This window comes from Simochromis diagramma, unplaced genomic scaffold (assembly GCF_900408965.1).
Source record: "Simochromis diagramma unplaced genomic scaffold, fSimDia1.1 OVJJ01000302.1, whole genome shotgun sequence".
Taxonomy (NCBI): Eukaryota; Metazoa; Chordata; class Actinopteri; order Cichliformes; family Cichlidae; genus Simochromis; species Simochromis diagramma.
The window spans coordinates 9055671-9078859 of NW_024386792.1; the positions used below are offsets into that span (position 1 = coordinate 9055671).

The window sequence follows — 23189 nt, forward strand, 5'->3', positions numbered from 1 at the left end:
TAAAGTTGGTCTATATAGTGTGTAACTGTTGATAATATAGAGCGTTATTAAATTTATTGCTAATGCAATCATATGGCACGTTGACTTCTGAGGAAATTTTAGATGGCCCTCATCATCAGAAAGGTTGCTGACTCCTGGCATAGGCTATTTATAAAAGTTGGATATAAACCAGTATAAAAGGGGCCTTAATGGTTTGATACCACACAGTAAAACAATCCTGAGTTCACAGCCTAGTTTGAAGTGTTATTTAATGCAAAATGATGTTCACTGTGTAAATTATAGACAGTGAAGCTGAGTATACTTTAGGGTGAGTATACCTCGACAGCTTGCTTCCCTGCCCGAGTTTCTTAGTAAGATGCCTCTCTCATCACATCCAGTTCCACAGCTCCAATGTTTGTGGCATCAAAGCAGGGTGTCATAAACTATTTCCAAGATATTTCCATCTACATATCCACCCTTAAACATTTATTTATTTAAAATTTGACAAAAAAAATTGGTTTCCTTCATCAGGAGATCTCGAGTACATAATGGTGCATGGTGAATCACAAGTGGACTACATGGATCCGGCCATAGATCACCTTGCTGGAGCTTTTATTCTAGGCTTCCTCTCTGGACTGTCACTCAAATGCTTTCAGAGCCTGAACTAAATAACTATCTTCAATTGAAATGTATGGACCCTGTTTCACCAGTGAATAGAAAGCTTCCAGTAGCCATTTTATGTGCAATATGAAGTGGTTCTGTGGTCTGTTTGAAGGGAAAACATTTCTCAGAAAACCTTTTTGTAATCCTAGTTGTGCTGCTGAGTACTGCAGCAGCATGCCTCGAGTGTATTGATCATATGAAACACCCAGTCTCTATTGAGATGAGATGAGATAGCCTTTATTTGTCAGTTGCAGGTCTCGAGATGACAGACCTTGCCGACCGTACATACAATACACAAACATCACATTGGGGAGACAGGTTAGGATAGGTAGCGAGGAAAAAAAACATCGAAATGTGTAACACAGAGGGATAATACAGGAATGCACAGATATCAACACACCATAACACAATAAACACAGACAGCAACATGGGAAAGAGTTCCAGTGTGTACATCTGATCTGGGACCGCTGCAATCTTTTGACTGCGCCTCCAACTGACCCGATGTCCACATCAGAGGGGAGGTAAGCGTTGGAGGTGGCGTTGGATCCGGGGTAGGGAGGGTGATCCGTCAGTGAGTGCTTATCAGTATATGTATGTGTGTGCGTGTCCAAAGTTCAGCTGAGACAGTGTCCTTCACACTGCCAGGCTTAGTAAACAGTCTTCCAGCCAACCCAGGTGGCCTTGCATGGAATGGGAAGGAACAGACTCAACACAGTCGTTATCAGGGAGTTTTTGTTGAGCTCGGGCCTTGAGCCCACAGCTGGCGCCGAAGGGGTAGCCGGATTATGATAGTAATCTTTCTTTCTTTGCGACAACTCATGAGAATTTCAAAGCTGTTCTTTAACACTCCGACACTGGTCTCTCAATCTCCTGTTGGAGAACCGCGAGCTTCCCGATGATGGTATCAAACTTGCTGGTGTTTTCATTCTTTTGCCCAAACAGCCGATTCTGAGAACTCACAACTGCAGTGAGCCGTTCCGCGATGCAATCCAACTTTCGCCCAAGGGTGTTATTTTGAGCAGGCCTCTCCTTGATGTATCCCAATATACGTTCAGAGGTGTTATTCTGAGTATTTACGGGCTGTAAGCGTCTCCAAGGTCTTAACCATTCTGCTTTCCAGCCCGTTCTGAGAAGTCGCGCCTCGTCCCATCGTTTCAATCCCAGCGGGCAGCTTTGGGGGGGGGGGTTGAACAGCCGGTTCTGCTGTCTTAATTCTTCGATAAGTCAGGGCCAAGCCAGCTCCGATCAGCAAGAACCCTGTTATCATGGTTCCGAATAGGTAGATATCTTCAGCGTCCTCGATCGACAGTCCCGCCAGGCACACGACCCTCCATTTCTGCCACCCGTCCATCTTGTATCCAGACTTCTCGTTGAGAAAAGGGTGTCAATAGCATTCAGACACCAGTTGATCAAATCCATAATTCTCTTTAGGTTTTAGAAACAGATTGTGAGAGTGTGTTCCAGGGAAAAGTAATACAAAGACATAAGCAGGGAAGATAAGGGAGAGGAGAAAAAGTGCGTCCGCCTCCTCCGAGAGCCAAAGAAGAGAGGCTCTCGGATTATTATTTTTGAAGATGCATTTTTCCGACACTGCATGCAATACAATCATAATCCGAGCCGCTGTTTTATTAAACGGAGGACCCAAATGAAGGAAACAGGAGGCTGGAACACTGAATGCTTTAATGCTGAGCTGATGAAACTCGTGAATCCAGGGAAAACACGAAAAACTCAAAGGTAAAGGTGGGAGGGAGACACAATAACAAACGAGCAAGGAATAAACAGAGCTATAAAACACAGTGGTGTCAAAACATAAAAATAAGAACCAATACTGTGAAAAACAAAAGCCATGACAGTTTTTCTTGCCTTTTTCCAAAAATGAAAACAAGAACACCCAGAGAGCGCTATCCTAAAGCTTTGATGTTTTGTGCTGATTTTAGCACTGGTAATATGGAAATGTAGTATTATATTCATCTTTTTGTGTCATTATAAAGTTGTATTGAAAACATAATGTTTTAAAGAGCTCAAACACAGAAAGTGCTCATTTTCTCTTAATGACTAATATATTATTTTAAAGTTTGGAGATGATAGACTGGAAACTAAAGCTTTTACCTAACTCCTGTGACTGTGATCGGTGATCTATGATCATGAAGCATTACATACTAAATTTGTGTATTTTATTATCTTTACCCATATGACTGGAGAAGAATTAGTTGAAATCTTTGTCTTCTATAAGCTGTAAAAAGTTGAGATTTTAAGATACATTCATGCAGCGTTTTAATTTTAAAAACTTTATGGTGTCAATGTGACATCAGTGAGACATACTGAGACATAAAGTGTTGCACAGCTCTCTGCATGCCCTTTCATATGATATCTTGCATGATTTTTCAAGGTTAACTTTGACCATGGATGCTAACAATGAAAGTCAATGTCAAACGCTTAGCCAAACTAGTAGGTACCCATGTCCCTCAAGTGAAGATGGTCCAAATTTTTACTGATCCTCACATTTGGCTTAGCCTTGACCTGATTTTCACCTAAATTCACCTCAGTTCATACCGTTATTGATATCTACCATCACTCAAATGTGTAAAAAGGAGATCTTGAAAACTGACAGACAGACGAACAAATGGAAACGATTACACAGAACCTCCCTTCCGGGATAGAAAAAAATCAATCTGAATCTTCAGTGTCAAGTTTAATTGTGCATGTTTAATATACAGTATTTTATGTCATGGAGGCCACACTTTTACAGAGGACAGCCAAATAAACAGCAAATCCATGCCCCACATTCCTGAAACATTCGGACAAAATAACAAAACATTATTAATACAGACAGAATACAGTGGCTTGCAAAAGTATTCGGCCCCCTTGAACTTTCCTAGTTTTTGTCACATTACAGCCACAAACATGAATCAATTTTATTGGAATTCCACGTGAAAGACCAATACAAGGTGGTGTACACGTGAGAAGTGGAACGAAAATCATACATGATTCCAAACATTTTGTACAAATAAATAACTGAAAAGTGGGGTGTGCATGATTATTCTGCCCCCTTTGGTCTGAGTGCAGTCAGTTGCCCATAGACATTGCCTGATGAGTGCTAATGACTAAATAGAGTGCACCTGTGTGTAATCTAATGTCAGTACAAATAGAGGAGGTTGTCAGAGGTTGTCTAAGAGAATATTGGGAGCAACAACACCATGAAGTCCAAAGGACACATCAGACAGGTCAGGGATAAAGTTATTGAGAAATTTAAAGCAGGCTTAGGCTACAAAAATATTTCCCAAGCCTTGAACATCCCACGGAGCACTGTTCAAGCGATCATTCAGAAATAGGAGTATGGCACAACTGTAAACCTACCAAGACAAGACCGTCCACCTAAACTCACAGGCCGAACAAGGAGAGCGCTGATCAGAAATGCAGCCAAGAGGCCCATGGTGACTCTGGACGAGCTGCAGAGATCTACCGCTCAGGTGGGGGAATCTGTCCATAGGACAACTATTAGTCGTGCACTGCACAAAGTTGGCCTTTATGGAAGAGTGGCAAGAAGAAAGTCATTGTTAACAGAAAACCATAAGAAGTCCCGTTTGCAGTTTGCCACAAGCCATGTGGGGGACACAGCAAACATGTGGAAGAAGGTGCTCTGGTCAGATGAGACCAAAATGGAACTTTTTGGCCAAAATGCAAAACGCTATGTGTGGCGGAAAACTAACACTGCACATCACTCTGAACACATCATCCCCACTGTCAAATATGGTGGTGGCAGCATCATGCTCTGGGGGGGCTTCTCTTCAGCAGGGACAGGGAAGCTGGTGAGAGTTGATGGGAAGATGGATGGAGCCAAATACAGGGCAATCTTGGAAGAAAACCTCTTGGAGTCTGCAAAAGACGTGAGACTGGGGCGGAGGTTCACCTTCCAGCAGGACAACGACCCTAAACATAAAGCCAGGGCAGCAATGGAATGGTTCAAAACAAAACATATCCATGTGTTAGAATGGCCCAGTCAACGTCCAGATCTAACTCCAATCGAGAATCGGTGGCAAGATCTGAAAACTGCTGTTCACAAACGCTGTCCATCTAATCTGACTGAGCTGGAGCTGTTCTGCAAAGAAGAATGGGAAAGGATTTCAGTCTCTAGATGTGCAAAGCTGGTAGAAACATACCCTAAAAGACTGGCAGCTGTAATTGCAGCAAAAGGTGGTTCTACAAAGTATTGACTCAGGGGGCTGAATAATTACGCACACCCCACTTTACAGTTATTTATTTGTAAAAAAAAATGTTTGGAATCATGTATGATTTTCATTCCACTTCTCACGTGTGCACCACTTTGTATGAGTGTACACGTGGAATTCCAATAAAACTGATTCATGTTTGTGGCTTTAATGTGACAAAATGTGGAAAAGTTCAAGGGGGCCGAATACTTTTGCTGTACATTGTACATTTCTGCCCGCGAGGCAGCAAACAAACCACAACGAAGCTCATTCGAATCAAGCAACAGGCCGCCGTTTTTCTTTTGCATACAATAACACCCAACATGCAACTGTGCACACGTTACTATTTTCACCTACTGGAACATTAAAAAAACGAGGGAGCACGCTGAACACAAAGGTTTTGCGGCCGCCTGTGTTGACGCCGAAATGTCACATCAGACAGAGTCTCAGAGTTCCCGAGAGTAACACTGAAGTCTCCTAAACCGTTTCACTCAGCAACGCTGGTGCACAATGTTATACCATTCAAAGCTGAAAGCATGACACATATAATCTCCCTCAAAATACTTGGTTTCACCTGTGATCGCCATGACAACATAGCACAAAATGTCTATGCAACGTTGTGGTGCTGCAATAACATGCTCTCAGCGTGCGTGTAGATGATGGAGATTATGTTTAATAGGAGACGATGAATCTAAATACAAAGCTGAGCAGCTGGTGAGGATGCGTGACCACCACATATTATAATTTATGTACACAGTTTGCCTCCTTTCATTGCCAGAGTAACGCTAATACCTACCAAAGGTGCAGACGTGAATTATGGCTGTGAATGCATCAGAAAGTAAGTATATGGGTTTTTTTTTTTTAAAGTTCAATACAACATTGAGAATATTCAAGGTCGATGTGAGTTTTTCAGATTGTATGACTGTCTTTGAATGTACATCACTGAGATTATTGGTGTCTTTTAACCTAGTCTCCATACTTTGTACCTGTCTACCTGAGATTAGAAAGTGATTTCTTTCTCTTTTTTCACAATTTCAGTGCATATGTTGACTTAAACATGTAAGCAATACAAAAGGAAGGAGATTTCTTGTATAGACAAAAGTGGGTATAAATATTGGCAGGGAAAATGGCGAGCTTTAAAGAAGACAGCTGACACAAAAACACATCAAGATAAAATCAAGTTAAAAATAAATCCAAAACACAACCAAAGGAGCAAAAACTAAAGGGAACACAGAAAAAAAACAGGTAAGAATCACAGGAGAGAAATGAAGTCAGGGACCACAGAAAAGAACGAGGGAGAGGCTGTGGTTGCATTTGAATGGTCACTTTTGCTTCTGAAAGTTCCTGAGTGTAGTGGCCCAAAAACATCTAAATGCCATCTATAAAAAGAGCTGATCCAATTCTCTAAATACTAACCAAAGGCTGTCCAGTGCTTTTTTGTTAGCTATTTTAGCATACGATCCACTGGACCTACTTTTGTTTACATGACTCATGTAAACAAATGATCAGTGTGACCAATTAGGAATGCCCATTATCATGTAAACTGGCTGCGTGTTTTCCATCTTGTGCCAAAACTTGCTGATATGCTGATACAGTTATCTGTGTGTTCACAGGACTCTATGCAGTGCTGTGAAAAATTAAGTACAGCCTCACTGCTTCAATAGGAATTAGAAGGGTAAGAGCAGCCAGGCATCGCTAGCAAGTGTGATCACCTTTATTAAAGCAGCAGTTTTGGCAGTTTGTTTTTCTGGAGGATTCAGGTGAGGTCAGACAGTGCAATGCTTAAGGAAAAAACAAAAACAAGAGCTACATCTCACGTTGGTAGGTTAAATGTACAATTTACAAGTGCAATCAGAAAAAGACTTTTAAAGAAAAACCCTCTTCTCTCTAAAATAAACATGACAGCACAGCTTAGGTTTACAAAGTTGCATCTGAACAAACCATAAAACCCGTGGAACAATGTCTTTGGATAAATGAGACCAACGTGGAGATGTTTGACTATGATGTGCAGCACCATGTTTGCAGAAAGCCAAACACAGCATAACAACTAGAAGAGTAACGTTTTAGGCTTCTTCTGCAACCACAGGACCTGGGAGCATTGCAGTCACTGAGATAAACCATGGAGCAAAGTAAAGCTAACTTGATAATATATTTATTATAACGTGTAAATGAACAAAGAAAATGTCTGAAATTGTTACCATTTGTTCCAGGAGAGCGTTTCGTACACACAAATGATTTGTTTGTGTTCCAGACCTCGACCTGATTGAAACGCTCGAAAATATGAGGTATTGGAACCGAGGAACAACAAAGGTGAGGAAAAGACATAAAGTAAAAGCAACGTGAAAGAACCCATTAACAAAAAGACGGGAAATTGAATAAACCAAGAGAAAGAGAAGCAAAGACAGACAGATAAGAACACACACATGTAAGAAAACACAGATGAACCCTAAGTAGCATTAACAAAATCCTGCAAAGTGTTTTGCTTGTGCTGTTCACAACTGTCACCCTATTGCACAACATTTTTTATACGAAAAGCATGAAAAATGCCAACAAAAAGTGATGCCACAATGTCCATATTTGCGCCCCCCCCCCCTGCTTTCTGTCCAAATAGACAGTTGGTGTCTAGTGGACATCCCAGGCTCTGGTTGCATAGATAACCCTCGCGTGCATGCATCCCTTCTCATCAGTCTGTGGCATCCTTCAGTTTCTACAAGGCTTTGTCAGCATTAACTGTTACAGTTGTTTCCCAGCCATCGCTTCAATTCGCCCATGGTCTCTGGTCACCGCGCCGCTGCCAATTTCATCATTATTTGTCCCCACCCCGACCCCCCACCTACATTGAATACACCTCCTGCTGCATGAGATGGATTTAATCATGGTCATTATCAGCCTCACACTGTGCGGTGTCTACTGGAGCATTCCAGTGAATATGAAAGAAAAAAAAATATGGGATGAGAAGTCTTCTAGTTTGAAAATACAAGAAATCAATCAAAAGGTTATTAATGATAATTTTCATTTCCCGTTTTGACCTGTGTATGCATGAGACAAACATAACATCAATTTCTCGTCATGTCACAGTGCTATTTAGATCTTTGATAGTTTGTTTTTAATGTTTTCACCTCTCACAACCCAAAATCACTTTTGGATTAATTCAATTTCGGGTGTAAGAAAGATAGAAATTGTTTCTTTTTTCCCCTCTGTGCATATTCTACAAATCCTCTGGCTAGATGACAGCAAATCAAAGGAAAACCAAGGAAAAATACTGCAGCAGGATGGATTTCAGGTGGTCTGTGGATAAATATGACGATATTTTCACGCTAAGGTGGGTTCAGTTTCCCTTTGAGAATCCATCCTTGTGTCCTGAATGGTAAACCAAGGTTGTTAAGACATATCTTACAGCAACTGATCCTGTTAAACTTGAACATTGGATTTTTTTTTTTCACGGAGACTGAACTTCATTGCTACCCTGCCAGCCAGTCTGTGAAGGTTTTCTTGTTTTTTTTCCCATCACAATACAATATAAAAAGATGTTTAAGTAACATGATGAATGTTTTATCCATTTGTCAAGGCTCGGGGACATTGTTTTTAACAAACATCAGGAAGGGAAATAAAATTAAAAAACTGGCGTGAAAAGAGAAAAAGCATGTGTGAACGTGGAGCGGTTGCTTTATAAGCTTCAGGGGAGAAAAAGAATCTTTCAGCAACAAAAGCCACTCCACACCCTGCTGCTTTTGAAATTACTGGCCCAGACTTACAGATCTGAGATTACCAAATGTTCTGCCCTATTTGATGAAGCCCTAGAAGAGATTTAACCTCAAAAGGCAGGACTTCAGTTAAGCTTGGGGCTTAAGAGGTTAAACAACTCAGTTCAGTCCAGGATTGTCTCCAGTCAGCTCACAGCCACAATGGGCTCCACTGAGAGGATGTCGGTCCTCCCTGTGAGCGGCTGCCGGGCAGTGAAAAGCACATGTGCATCTTTCAGGTTGTGGGACTGACTTGAAGAAGGGTGACTCTGCTGTGAGGAAGCTTGGACCGGGTGTGACCAAACGTTCCTTGGCCTGGAGGAGTCCTGGTTGTCGGGCCAGGCAGTTCTGTGACATGGAGCGTGAGGTACTGCAGGGCGAAGCTCCGGGTCCAAGCCGACCACTGCCCGTCGTCTCTTCCTGCACCTGTCAACGAGGAGCTGGAGCTCCTGACGGAAAGTGGGGTTCAGACAGCAGTAGATGAAAGGGTTGTAGCAGGTGGAGCTCATAGCTAGCCAGTGAAAGCAGAAGTAAAGGGCATTAGAAGAATGGATGGCCTGGCTGGACAGCAGCACCACATAGCAGTTGAGGGGAAACCAGCAAACGGCAAACACTCCGACCACCAGAAGCAGCATCGCCAGTGTTCTCCGGCGCTTCCTTCTCTGCGTGGCATGCTGAGCTGTTGTGGTGTCACCGATGGCATTGTGGCGCCACAGTCTACGGGCCACTATGGTGTAGGAGGCAGTGATGATGAGGAGGGGCAGCAAGTAAAGCAATATGAAGGTCAACAGGTCAATGTACTGCCAATAGACATCTGACGGCTCTGGGAAGTCTGGGACACACAGGCTTCGCTCTTTCTCCTTACTGTCAGGAGAAAGACAGAGAAGACAGAAAATACTACAGTACTGTGCAGAAATCTTTATATGTTGTCAGGAAAAATGGGAAATAAGTACAATGATTTATCAACATGTGCAAACATAAATGGAAATACAGATTATATATGGCAAAAAAAAAACAAAAAAACCTGAAGCTGTAATATTCTAACCAGCTTCTAAGTCAATGATTGACTGTATGACCACCTTTCATTAACCCAGCCTGAACTCTCTGGGCAAGGTTTTTCTCATTTCAATAAGTAGTCTTCAGGAATAGTTCTCCGGGCTTCTTGAAGGACATTCAAAACACCTCTTTGGATGTTGGCTGTTCTGTCACCATGATCCCAGCCTGCTTCAATAATGTGGATGCCTGGGCTCTGGAGAGGCCAATCCATGACTTACAGTGTTTTTCTATAAGTCATCAATTTGAACCCAAAATTTCTGATTGGATTTCTTGATTTTCAGTGCAGGTCTGGTGTAATGTGGCATACCAAATCACCCTTATCCTTTCAGCAAGAATGGCTTCTTGACAGCCACCCTTCCATTTTCTTATGAGGTTTCAATGAACCTCAGTGAAACTGAAAGGGACACATGCATCTCTCAGGTCATGAACAGTAAAGCAGCAGGTCTTTGTTAGAGATTTTCCTATTTTTAAGGACTTGACACTCATCTGCTGTAGATGGGTTTTTTTTTTTTAGGCCTGCCACTTTTCTTTTTTTTTTTAACTCTTATCCAGTTTCCACATCTTTTTAAGGACACACCATGAATCACATTACTAGTTCAAAAATAGTAGTTTATGTCTATCAAATATTATTATTTTTGCCATTTTTAACAAATTCAATTAAAGAAAATAAAACACATGATGCACTTTTGTGACAGGGTGCTGGTTAAAATAAAATAAAGTTCCTAAAATTACAATTGAAAATTGGTTCTTTGTTCTTAATGTCTCTCATGTATAGATACACTTCTGGGTCATCTGTTGAGTAAGGTTCCTTTATATGTTTGAATGATACATAGTACCGTGTTAAGTAACAAGTACAAACATTCCTTTGAAAATGGTCAGGTACAAGGACTGGACTGAAAATGAGTGAAAAATCAGCCGGAGTCAGAACCAGACACGGAGAAGCTGCATTCAGCTTTTATGCTCCATATATCTGGAACAAACTCCCAGAAAGCCTCAGATCAGCTGAAACACTCAGTTTATTTAAATCCAGGTTGAAGACTCACCTGTTCTCAGCTGCATTTGAATAAAAATAATAATAATATTTTTTTATTTGTTTTTGTTTTTTAATGTCTCTGTAAAGCACTTTGAATCACCTTGCTGTTGAATTGTGCTATATAAATAAACTTGCCTTGCCAATATCCAAATAAAAACTCTGACGGACCTTCAGAAAGCCTGGAGAGCTAAACCACTTTAAATTTACAAGAAAGTCTGACTGGTGGTGCAGCTCGAGCCTTTACCCAGTACTGTATATTAATAATCATTGGCTAATGTTATTTCATAGAGAAGTATGAATTTAAAAAAAAACAACAGCACTTGTCTCTGATCCACTGAGTTTATTAGTTCATAGTTATTTTAAAGTTATTCTAGTTCTTCATTTTTCATTGTTATCTGATGTTTTTTTTTAAACCAAAGAGTTATTCATCATATTGTGTATGACTTTTTAATTTTATACTAAAATTATGGATAAACATTAATCAGAGCAGGAAATATAGGATACAAGTACATATATTAGTAATACTTAAGCCACTTCCTCCCCTTTAATCAGACATGAGTGCATGGGGAAGGGACCTCTGACAAATATCTGCAAACATTTCTTTGGTTTTATCCACATTAATTTGGAGGAAAAACTGGTCACACCAGTTAATGAATTCATTAAGAACTCAGCCGTGATCTTGCTTCACACCCCACAGAAGGCTCACAACCACAAAGTCTTTGGTGTATTTAAGGGCAAATCTTCATCTGTGTTTGCTCTGATTCTCACTAGTATGTAACTCAAAGCCCAGTGGAATTTGATGCTCTTTGTTAAAAGCAACCACACTGTGTGTAAAATGCATATAACAATTTGATAAGAGCCTAAAACTGGGTGAAAAGGGAAAGTGCACAGATGAATACATTTTCACAGAGTAAAATACTAAGAGATAAAAAAGAAATTCTTTGTATATGATTAATTTCTGCTTGTACACACTTTGAATTCTGAACTCTGGGAACATGTGACTTGTTCTCAATTAGCTAATCAGTCTCCTTTGTAGATATAACTCCTGTGTAGCTCTTCCAATTTGCCAGACTGCTTTTGTGCTACCAAGTTGAGCATTCCAGTTTTCATTTTGCTTCTTTGACTTTGTTGTGTCGACTTTTGGCCACTGTTTTCGCCTACTTTCTGTAACTCTTGTGACTAAGTTCGTTCTTTTTAAATCAGGCCATTATTTCTTTTTTGGATTTTTTCCCTTTAAATCTGACACAGAGCAAACCTGTTCCACATCCATCAGTACATAAAGTAGAGAACCTCCATCTCCATAGCTAACCTCACTGAATTGTGTCTCTACATAATGACTGTGAATCATTTTACCTGTATGTAAAGGTCAGGAGTTTTTGGTAGATTGCATGTGGGAGGGAGAAGCAGCTGGCCATTATCCAGATGACGGCGACCCAAACACCACCTTGTGTAGGAGACATGCGAGGCCTCAAAGGATGCAAAATCACCTGAGAATCACCACACACAGATCAAAGTCAGTGCAAATGCATACACTTCAGATCAATATCAATCACCAGTCTGTGCCCAGGGAAGTAGAAAGAAAGATTAGAGTATGTTTTTTTACAAGCGTGGCTCCAACTAGTCGAAAACAGCGTAGTATTGCAGTATAGCCAACTGCTGTTTCTCAGCCTCTGGCTGTTTTTGTTTGTGCCATACTAAAAGCCAACTACAGTGTGGAACGTAAGATAATAAAATGTCACAAGAGGAAGGTCTCGGTGTGTATTTAGTGATGAGCAGATGTGTGAGTGAGGAGGCAAAATGTCCCTGATACACAGATTAGTCAGGAGAGCAAGTGAAAAGGGAAGGAAACAAAAGCTTTTTGTTCACTTCAGTTCAATAAGATTAAAAATACTGGCCAGATACTGTGCCTTCTCCACAACAAAAAGCATGACATAACTGTTGAAATACACTTTTTTTTTTCCTCCTTGAACTAAAGTTTTATTTTGGTCAAGTTAGGCAGTCACGCTGCCTCTTGGTCAAAAAGTCCTTGCAAAGTGTACAGAGATGGTTCGGCTCATTAAGCTGCTGCAAACACAAATACAGTCCCACTCAAAATAAGGATCTCATCCATCTTGCTTTATCTTGGGACCCATATTATGGAGATTCAATGTGTTTCATAAAGACATGCCAGCTGGGAGCAAATCTCTAATTTTGGCTCATCAAACTAAAGTTGTTCGTGTTTCTCGGCCCGAGCAGTTATAATTGTCCTGTTCTCCCCCGGTGCTGGTTTCTGTGCAGCAATTCAACAATGAAGGCCTGATTTTTACAATCGCCTCTGAACACCATACGTTTGGATGTGCCTGCTAATTAAACTCTGGGAAGTATTTATGTGAGCTCTACTCTGTGGTGATTGGCAATTTCTGAGCCTGGTAGCTCTGATGAAGTCATTCTCTGCAGCAGAGGTAATTGTTGGTATTCGTATCTCTAATATGACTCCCTTCTATTTGATGTTTTTCTGGACCACACCCAAAGAAACTTTCATAACTGACTTTTTCCACACTCGCTGACTGTTACGTCTTAAAATACCAATCAACTGTCTTTTGTCTTTGCATATTTTAAAGGCTCTTTTTAACTACTGTGGTTAAGCAGAGCTTAAATGTGCTGTATACCCAGGAGTTATGGCATAACTAATGGATCCTCTGCACCACTTACTGGACATACAACTGAACACTTTCTCTAATATATGCTTCAGCTCCACTGCCACTAGGATACATAGAGAAAATCTTTACCATCTCACACAATAATGCCTGTATTCATTTTAGACCCAAGCTCTTCATTTTGTCATATTTAAATTTCGGTTTGTTTAATCGCTTTTTCAAAAAAAATGATCTTTTACCCAATTACACCATCCTTCCCCTTATCCAATTCAGTTGAAGCCTTTCCCCGCTGTCATAGGGCGAGATGAGAGGTACACCAATCTGCCAGGGCTAACACAGAGACATGCAACCATTCACACTCACATTCACGCCTACGGCCAATTTAGAATTGCTAATTAAGCTAAACCCCACTCTCCAGTTTCTCCAGCTCCAACTGTGTAAGCGGCAAGTGCACAGTACCATGCAAACTGGATTTGAACCTAAGACCTTGCTGTGAGGCAAAAAGGTCTTCTTACCCCCAAACTACATCTTCAGTGTAATTTGTTTACCTTTCTTAGCTTTTTTTTACTCTGCGATGCATTAATATTGTTTTTTTGCCACAGTAACTTTCTAGATTTTTGGATAAATAAGCCATTTTAGTATCATTAATGTGGACTGAGACCTTCTGAAATAGTGTTCAAACACCTTCAGTTTTTGACTAATAAAATCTTACAGGCAGTTTAATACAATAAAATATGCCGTCAGTCAGTTCACTTTTCATCTACTGCTGCCTGCTAGTCCTTCCGGATGATTTATCAGTGAAAGTAAAGTCATCCCATGGTGCCACCTGCAGACTCTGCATGCATCCTTTTTTTCTTGTCATCACTCTCATGCATACAGATGTCAATAAAGTTGCAGTATTTGTACTTCCCCTAATTTCCTTCGGGATTAATAAAGTATTCTGATTCTGATTCTTCAGCATTTAGCGAGTACCACTGAAGGGGTGTGAGTAAAGACTTATGTAACGAATTCAAACGTGCATGGGACAGTAAGTACAGGTCTTACTGGCTATTGTGCAGCATTGTGGTAACGATGACACAGACAGACTGTGGTTATTTAAAGATGAGGTCATGAGTAGCAGTAGAAACATAAGAGGTAGAAAAAAGTTTAAAACTATATTTTGGGCAAAGTCTGCATTTAATATTATATTTTTTTTAAATCAGGTTTTACTGGGTAGTCTGTACATGTGTTTCCATTTTCTTTTGACCACTGAAATTAAAGTTAATTTAGATAATGTCTCAAAATAGCTTCCTGAATAAGTGCCTATTTCATCATGGCTAATGAGTGCCAGGACAAATTCTACCTTTGCACTAATTTTATTAGTGCTTGAAAAGATGGCAACTTCTTAAGGTTCACCAAGGCATTTCACCTTTCATCCATGAGCCAGAGCGATAACTGTTGTGAGGATTATCCCCTCATCTTATTAATGCAGGGGACAGACTCAAAACACAGTCTTAGCTCACAGTTTTAAAAGGTTTATTGGACAAATCACTACACTGTTCTGATTCTCTTAAGAATCTTTTGTCTTTAGAGTGAAGGTAAGATAAATAAGTCTTACTTCAGATTTTTGAGATGTGAATTGTGGATGGTCTGATGGAACAGCAAGCAGGCACCCAGAGAGGCAAGGCGAGCAGCGTGGAGCATGGCTATGCAGGTGAGTGTGGCTGGGGTCTTGAGTGAAACTTGGAGGGGATGCAGGTAAGTAAGAAATCAGGTTCACGGAGTTAACTCCAAAAAGGCAGAGGGAGAAATGAAATTAATAAATGTAAATAACTCGGATGGAAAGCAAACATGGATAGCCTAATTACCACCATGGGAGGTGTAATGATCTGACGAAGATCTGCCATACTTCCAGCCATTAAATACTCTGGATGATGAGGAGACTCAGAACAAGGAATCAGAGAGAGGGCCACGCCTGATGACCCATGGAAGCATTTTCCCACCACTTCGCCTGTGTGGAGAAAGAAAACTAAAAAAATCAAGTGAGAGGAAAAGGAAGACAAACATAAAAACCCTGAGTCTTCCCAGACAATGACACTCTCTGGAGGTGGTCCATCACACGAGCCGAGGTTTTACTGTCACTAGGGCCAAAGTGTACAGCCTCATTAGGAAACTTGCCTCATTCGACAATCATTTTAGCTACCGAGGTCACCCGAGGTAGATGTGAGTAAGGGTTGAAATGCCTGGAAACAGATCTCAAAACTGCACTGTAGGTGTCAGAAGTCACCAACTCTGTTCAACTATGATCATTCACAGTGGTCATAGATTGCCACCTTAACTCCTCTCTGTCATCGTGGTCCAAAATTTGAGCACTGACATCCTTGAAAGAGTATCCTTTCTCCTTTAAACTGAAGAAGCCTCTTGGATGAGAGGAGAAATGTCTATATGAACATAAAGAGGTCCAGTCTTTTTAAGCACTGACTTAATAGCACCTAGCCATGACAGTTTAAATAACATACAATGTGATGCAACTGACTAAACCCACAAAATGCAGTAAACCTTAGAACCAGTAGCAGCACAGGTCAGTCAGTGGAAAACTAATTTACCAGAGTTCACAATATAAAAATATTATGTCACTTATTTCCAAGTGAGTCATTTCCCCCTCTCCACTGAAAAACCGGAACTTCACACACCTGCCACGTCTCACTGCTGGTTATATGCCACTGTATGCCAGCAGTACCACTGAACTCACTTGTTAACTGAAAGTAAATACAAGTCACAGTCTCATAAAACTGGTTGAGACATTGTCACATGGTGGCTATTTTAGGCAATCCAAAAACATTCTGCGTTGTTTAAAGAGAACCTGTTACATCGAACTCCATATGTTTATTCTCACGCTGTACTGCAGTAGCGCTGCATGATTCACAGGTCAAAATGATCTTTATGTCATACTGGGCCTTCATTCAGCTGCCCTCCATCTAAGTCAGCAATCTCCTGATTATCCGAATATCAGAAATAGAAACAGCGTATAGGGCACATAGCTTTCAAGTCTTTAGTGCTGCTCCACCATGTGGGTACTAAATTAAAAAGTCTGAATAACCCTTGAACTAACAGGCATACCCAAACTTATGACTGCACAGCTCCTATCTTTCCACAGCTGGGAGCAAAGTTGGTGACAAAGAGAATGGCATATAAATTAATGATTGAAATATTGCAATTAGAATGAGAAAACACTGTTGAGATGTAGAAATACTATTTAAATGCATTTAAAGCAAAAACAAGAACCACAAGAAGCTTGTGGCTTTGTTAATTAAGAATATTACAGAGGGTAATTTTTAGACTCCCTCAGCTTCATCAGTGAGATATATAGAGTCACGATTCAGAGAAAAAATATACTTCAGACTCATTTCACCAGCAGCATATGTCACATTTTTTTTTTATCAGAGCTGTTTTTAATAATGTGCCCTAAAGTTACTAAGATGCTGTTTATACTTTTCATGATGTAGAGCAGGGGTGTCAAACTCAAATACACAGTGGGCCAAAATTCAAAACTGGAACAAAGTCGCGGGCTAACGTTAATATTTATTGAAATATATTTATTCCTCCAGATATAAGAATGAATCTTATGGACTCAAACACGTTTTGCTTAAAAACTGAATATGGAACAAGCAAAGCTTAATACTAAACAATATATATATATTAGCTGTATAATACCAGTAGGCCAGCTCTAATAGTAATTTGGTATGGCGGGCCAGAGTTTGACACCTATGATGTAGAGGGTCAATACACATGTCCAGTGATTGTTATGGAAGCTTAACTGGATTTCAGGTGGTAAAAGTCCACAAAGGAAATGTATATAAACAGATAACTCCAAGTTTTAGCACTGTGATGATTCACTGCATCATAAGCAGGTCTGTTAGCCCTGTATGCACACTTTTAGGGGTCCATTAGTGGAGCTGATCAGGTTTTCAGGTATGCAAGTGTGATCCTTGAATGACTCAGTGACCACAGATGTTAGAACTGTTGGTTTGAAGTCATTAATGCAGGGTCACATGTCTGTTAATGGATTCTTTGAGGCAGTAAGCTGCAGAGCACAGAGATAGAGAGAAGCTGAATATGTTAAATAACTCATGAGCCAGTTCAGCAGCACAGTCTGATCTGCTGCTTTGTTTTTAGACAGTAGTCCAAAAGTGGCCCTTGCTGTCACGTTCCTGGGTCTGTTGACCCAGCGTTTTGAGTTTTAGTTTATTTGGATGATATGTTTGAGTTCTTTAGGGTAGCTAAGTTGTTTATTAGTTTCCCTTTGTGTTTTCTACCACATTTGTGTAGTGGGAAACCCTGCAGAAATAAGATTACAGTGACTAACTTTAAATAATTATTGGAGACACCTGCAAAATAGTCTGTCTTATTTATATGTACAGGATTGGTGCTGCACAAACAAAACTGCTATTGCCTACTAGCACTACTACTATTGACAAGTCAAGCATAGAGTGGGTCTGGCAGATGCCAAGGCAAAAACTAGATCCAGGTTCAGACTTCCCTCTCACTGGCTACCTCCAAGGCATTTCCAAGCCAGCCGAGAGATGTACGCTCTTCAGCATATCCTGGGTGTGCCCCAGGGCTTCCTTGCAGCATAACATGATTAAAACAACTCAAATAGGAGGCACCTTGGAGGCGTCCTTGTCAGATGCCCAAACCACCTTAACTGACTCCTTTCAATGTGGAGGAAAAGAGGCTCCACTCTGACTTATTCACAAATGCCAAGCTCCTCGGCCTATATTTTGCCATTTCAGTTTGTCAATCTTGTGCTCATCTCTCTCTTCACTCATGAACAAAACCTCAAATGGTCCACCTGGGATACCATGACCTCAGAATTTGAGATGCTAACTCTCATCCTATTTGATTCACCTCCAGCTTGCAAACCTCCCGAGTGTGACCTGAAGTTTGCTGCTCAATGAAGCCAACAAAACCACATCCCCAACAGGATACCAAGAGTGACACGGTCAAATGCCTTCTCCTTGAAGTGGCAGTGACGAGTGTGAAAAGTGACTCTACATTTACACTTGACTCAGTAAGTAGGATCACACCATTTTGAGACTGAACAACCTCATTGATAATCTTATACCTCTAGCAAGTTTTTGCTGTACATGAAAGTGTGGATATGATCAAAGCACCCCTCAACATCTCCACCGATAAGCTGTGCAGTATTACTGACAGAAACAGGCACAATATTGGAAGGAATCTGGAAAAGCCTGTTAGATGACGGGGGAAGTGGGCTCTTCCTCTTGCAGTCTGCCATGACAACAACTTCCTCGCTCCTTTGTAGCCGTTTACTTTCAGGTACATCTCGTCTTCTTTGTTTAGTCCCAGCTTGCTTCCCACAAACAGCTCATCTCCTCACGCTACATTGCACCACCAATTCTATCAGTCGCATGTCTTGTAGACTGTGGATTAGCTCATGACCAACAAGGAGAGCAGATCCTGGACGAGTCCCCAAGAATCTGTACCAGGCCCCTAACGTAAGGTCTGCGAACAGGTTACATTTTGCCCCGAAAAGAACAAGTAAGGTGTATAGTGTGCTTTCCTTTTTTGGCTTCTGCCAAAATCTGAAGACAAAAGCTAGTACCACACTAAACTGTCGTACTCAGGAGGAGGTGGTGCCCCCTTGTGATGTAACTTGGGATATCACTCCATGAAGGATCTGTGATTACAAGAAAATAATTATTAGAATATAATGTGTTAAATTTGCTTAGATGAGAGGGTCCAGCAATAGATCAGAGGAATAGGGAAGGATTTGTTTGTGTGTTTTAGTTTGGTTTAGCTGTAGGCTTGAGAGTGTGTGTGTGTAATTGTGTACAGGGAAAGGAATTTATGGACACTGGGGGTCTGCCTGTCATAAAGGGACCGAAGTACGTTGGGGATTCGTGCTTGTGCCTTTATAAAACTCATCTGTTATAACTTAAGCAGGTTTGCAGGAGACTCTGACACCTGCTGTATCTTCATGTAAGACAATAAGAGGAATGGAGTGGATGCAGGTGGAGGTCTCAGTGTTGTAGAATATGTAACCTGTTTTGTTCGTTGTCAGGAATTTGGTGTAGCTTGGTTGAGGAGTACTTTTATGACCATCAGAAGTCACCCACAAGACCACAACAAACACACGTGCTTTGACCTGTTACACTCACACACCCACTGCCCACACCGTTTGACACCCATACACCACACGCGCGCGCGCACACACACACAGTGTGCCTGCATATAACACCACAAACACAGAGTTTGCAGTACACCATGGGGGGTTTATGATGGGGTCGCTTCTATAAAGCTGACTGTAACAAACAAAGAGTGGAAGATTTGCAGAGGGACACCGGCCTTGCACATCTCCCCTTCTAGAAGATGCATGCTTAACTGAAGATGAATAAAGGTTCTGTGAAAATGACTACTGAGTCCGGTGCCGTCTCTGGATGCCTCAAGGAATAAAAAAAGAACCGGGGTGAAACTGATTTCGTAACAGATCTATCACTGAATCCAGGAGTTAGGACCCTTAACAAAATTACAAATGAAAAACATTTAAAAAGCATAAAAAATAAGTAAAGCACACAATGTGACCACATGTTACTTGGAGTTCTAAAATTCACCAGCACTGACAGCACACTGAGAGACGCACACAGTAGCTGTGTCCCACCCCCATATTTAATATTCATTCTAATCAGGTTTTGAATGTTTGATGTGTTCACCCTGGAAAATGAAAAAAAAAAAAGAATAAAAAAATAAAATGTCCTTAGGGCATCACTGTGCGTGCATGCTAAGTACTCTTTTAGTTTAACTTTTTGAGATGGCTTTGATAGACACTAGGCTCCCATAATGCACTACATAAAGGAAATTAGATGTCTGATGTTTGAAAAGCTCCAGTAATAAACATTGCAGCCATTGCTGCAATTTTAAAGGGAGTGACATTTTAAATCCTATCTGACAGTGAAAGCAGACATTTTTATTTCGTTCTTCTTTTTTTAAAAAAAATAAACAATAAGAAACCTGTTGGTTGTGCCTCAGGACACACACTCAGCAAATTGTTTTTGTTTGCATTCATGGAAACGAACTGTCACATTTTTTGGTGAGAGTGAGCACAAGTTTATAAGTAATGCATTTCCACAGGAAGCAGAAAAAGCAGGGGCCATCGCCATGCCAACTAAGACAGCAGAGCTTTTTATTTTTAAAAAAAAAAAGCAACAACTGTTTTTTAATCCAAACCATGATCTTTTAACTAATAAGTTGTTTTTATTGCTTAACCCTTTAAAGCAGCGGTCCCCAACCCCCGGGCCTCGGACCGGTACCGGGCCGCGAGAGTTGAGGCTCAGGTGTGAAATGTATAGTTTTCAGGGTTTATCGGTTTTCAGCGTTATTTTGTTATCGTTTTTATCGTTTACTCAGTTTTCCTTGGTCTTTTCACGTGTGTTATGAATAAATGTTCTTTTTTTCGGTACCGGTACTAGTTTTATTTTGTTGTATTTATCCGCGACACCTTAAAGGCGGGTCCATGAAAATATTGTCAGGCATAAACCGGTCCGTGGCGCAAAAAAGGTTGGGGACCGCTGCACTAAAGCATGAATCAGGACATAATTGTCAGAAAATTTTAATATTTTGAATCATCTGAAAATTTCCATGAATGACTTTTCATTTGTATTGTATTTGCTACATCTGGATTTAAAAAAAAAAAAAAAAATTCTTTAAAAATGTATTACGCAATTTATTTTGGCTTTTCAGGAGGGGGGAAAAAAAAAATCACACTGATGATGAAGTCTCAAAAACTCACAAAAAAAAACTGTATGTATCAAATATGGTACACTAAGTGTTAAGGAGTTAAATCAAACAAGTCAACAAAAAAACAGTATGTCTTTTGTTCATTTACTATTTAATAAAAATATAGGTAACATCTAATCATGAATCTTGAACTACTGACCTCAGATTTAATTAGATGGCTACTTATTAGTCTAGTCAGCATCATGGCTGAACTTCACTGTACTTCTTAATGAAAGCAAATATGTAACCCCTGCAGCGGTTCTGTCAGGGCTCTGTGTGCGGGCAGCGTAGATGAGGACCCAAACGCAGGACTCGGAGACTGAATTGTAACTGAAAACTTCAGCTTTATTGCTGGCGAAGAAACAAAACATGAACTGAAACAATGACCCCGACGAACAGAAGCACACAGGCGCAATCTGAGGGTACGACACGACAGAGAGCAAAGGCAAACACAGGGCTTATATACACAGGGGAGTAATCAGGGAATGGAAAACAGGAGGGAGACACAGCTGGGAGAGATTAGGGCTAATGAGACAGGGGGAGCGAACCTAGACACACTGACATAAGACATAATCCCTCAAAATAAAACAAGAAATAATTCACAAAGACGCCGACTAAGAAACACGGACTTTACACGGGCAGAGCTAAACCTAAACCCGAATAAGCTGGAACATACTAAATATCATCATCATCATCATCATCATCATCATCATCATTGCCTGACGATAGATCAAGAAAATAACCAAAAATACAAAATCAAACCAAAACATGAGAACTCAAAATGCTGGATCAAAATGACCCAGAACTGTGATAAGTTCCTTGTCACTTGACCACTGGGCTTTTTAGGCTGGGGTTTGTCCAATGTAGCTTGAAATGCATTTCCTGAAAGTGACTCGTGACAAGCCTTTGAATGCTGGGTCCTTATTCTTCTGTGTTTGTATGAATGATGTTTTTGTTAATTGGCATTTTCTGAAATAAAACAATAACAGAGTTGGTGGTGAATTAGGATCTGTTATGTTACTTCCTGCAACACACTGGAATCCAAGTTAAGGACTTAATAGTCTGCTATACGGTGTCCTGTATGGGCCAGCTTTGACCCATGAGCCACAGTTTATACACTATTGATTTAAATTTGACTGAGCTGCGAGTAAATATTGTAGTAGGTAAGTTTGACTAATTGACTAATTGGTTGTTGTTTAAAATACCAGCATTTGCTGGAGAATTTTCAAGGTTCAGTCTGCGCTATAGAAACTAACAACGCTCTGTGCTTAAAATTCCCAGAAATGACAGTTCAGTTTGTTCATTTCAACCTTTTGCAGCTATTTTGAGTCAACTGTGTAAACATTTTAGTTACAAATGTCAAATGCTTGAGCACTATCATTAGGGATGCAACGATACCAATTTCTTCAAACCGATACGATACCGATCCTTGGATGTGAGTACTTGCCGATACCGAGTACAAAAAATGATACGTCTACCACACACACACAGAAAAATGCAATGAATTGGAAGACAGATTTTATTTTATTCTCTGTCAATAAAAAATATTAATAAAAATGACCACAAAAATTACATTTCAAGCGAAAAATAAACACTTCTCTTAAATTATCGCAGTGTCCACATTGTAAACAAACAAACAAAATAACTAAAGTGTTTTGCAGTCTCCATTTTTCAGAGAGACATAACATTAATGAACCTATTGCAGAGTATCCACATTTTAATTAAAAAAAAATAAAAAATAACTGAACTCTTTGGTTTTCCCTCTTTCAGATTGAAAAATAAACACTTATGTTCAGAATAAAACAAATAAAACTTAGGTTTTAGAATAAAATAAACACTTTTGTTAAATTATTGCACAATGCCCATATTATATCCAAACAAAATAACAGTGAACTATGTGGCACTGTCTACAGCTTTCAGAGTCACATAACATTAATGAACAACCTATTGCAGAGTGTCCACATTTTCATCAAAAAAAAAAAAACTTCAGTCAGCAAGCAATGGTGTGACCTCCGAACTAAACTGTTTTTGGGAAAGTGAGAGGCAGGTTATTTTTGGTGAAAAGAATCATCTCTGCATGATCAGCTGTGAGCCT

At 40.3% G+C, this 23189-nt stretch overlaps 1 protein-coding gene across 1 annotated transcript; it reads right to left on the reverse strand.

The window, feature by feature from the left end:
- Nucleotides 1–7707: 7707 nt before the first annotated feature.
- LOC120728963 (probable G-protein coupled receptor 83) lies at nucleotides 7708–16800 on the reverse strand. The gene is made up of 2 exons (XM_040024235.1): nucleotides 12036–16800; nucleotides 7708–9457 (listed from the first exon to the last, which is right to left on the reverse strand). The coding sequence occupies exons 1-2, from the start codon at nucleotides 12140–12142 to the stop codon at nucleotides 8740–8742; spliced, it is 825 nt and encodes a 274-aa protein (XP_039880169.1). The 5' UTR covers nucleotides 12143–16800; the 3' UTR covers nucleotides 7708–8739.
- Nucleotides 16801–23189: the final 6389 nt, after the last annotated feature.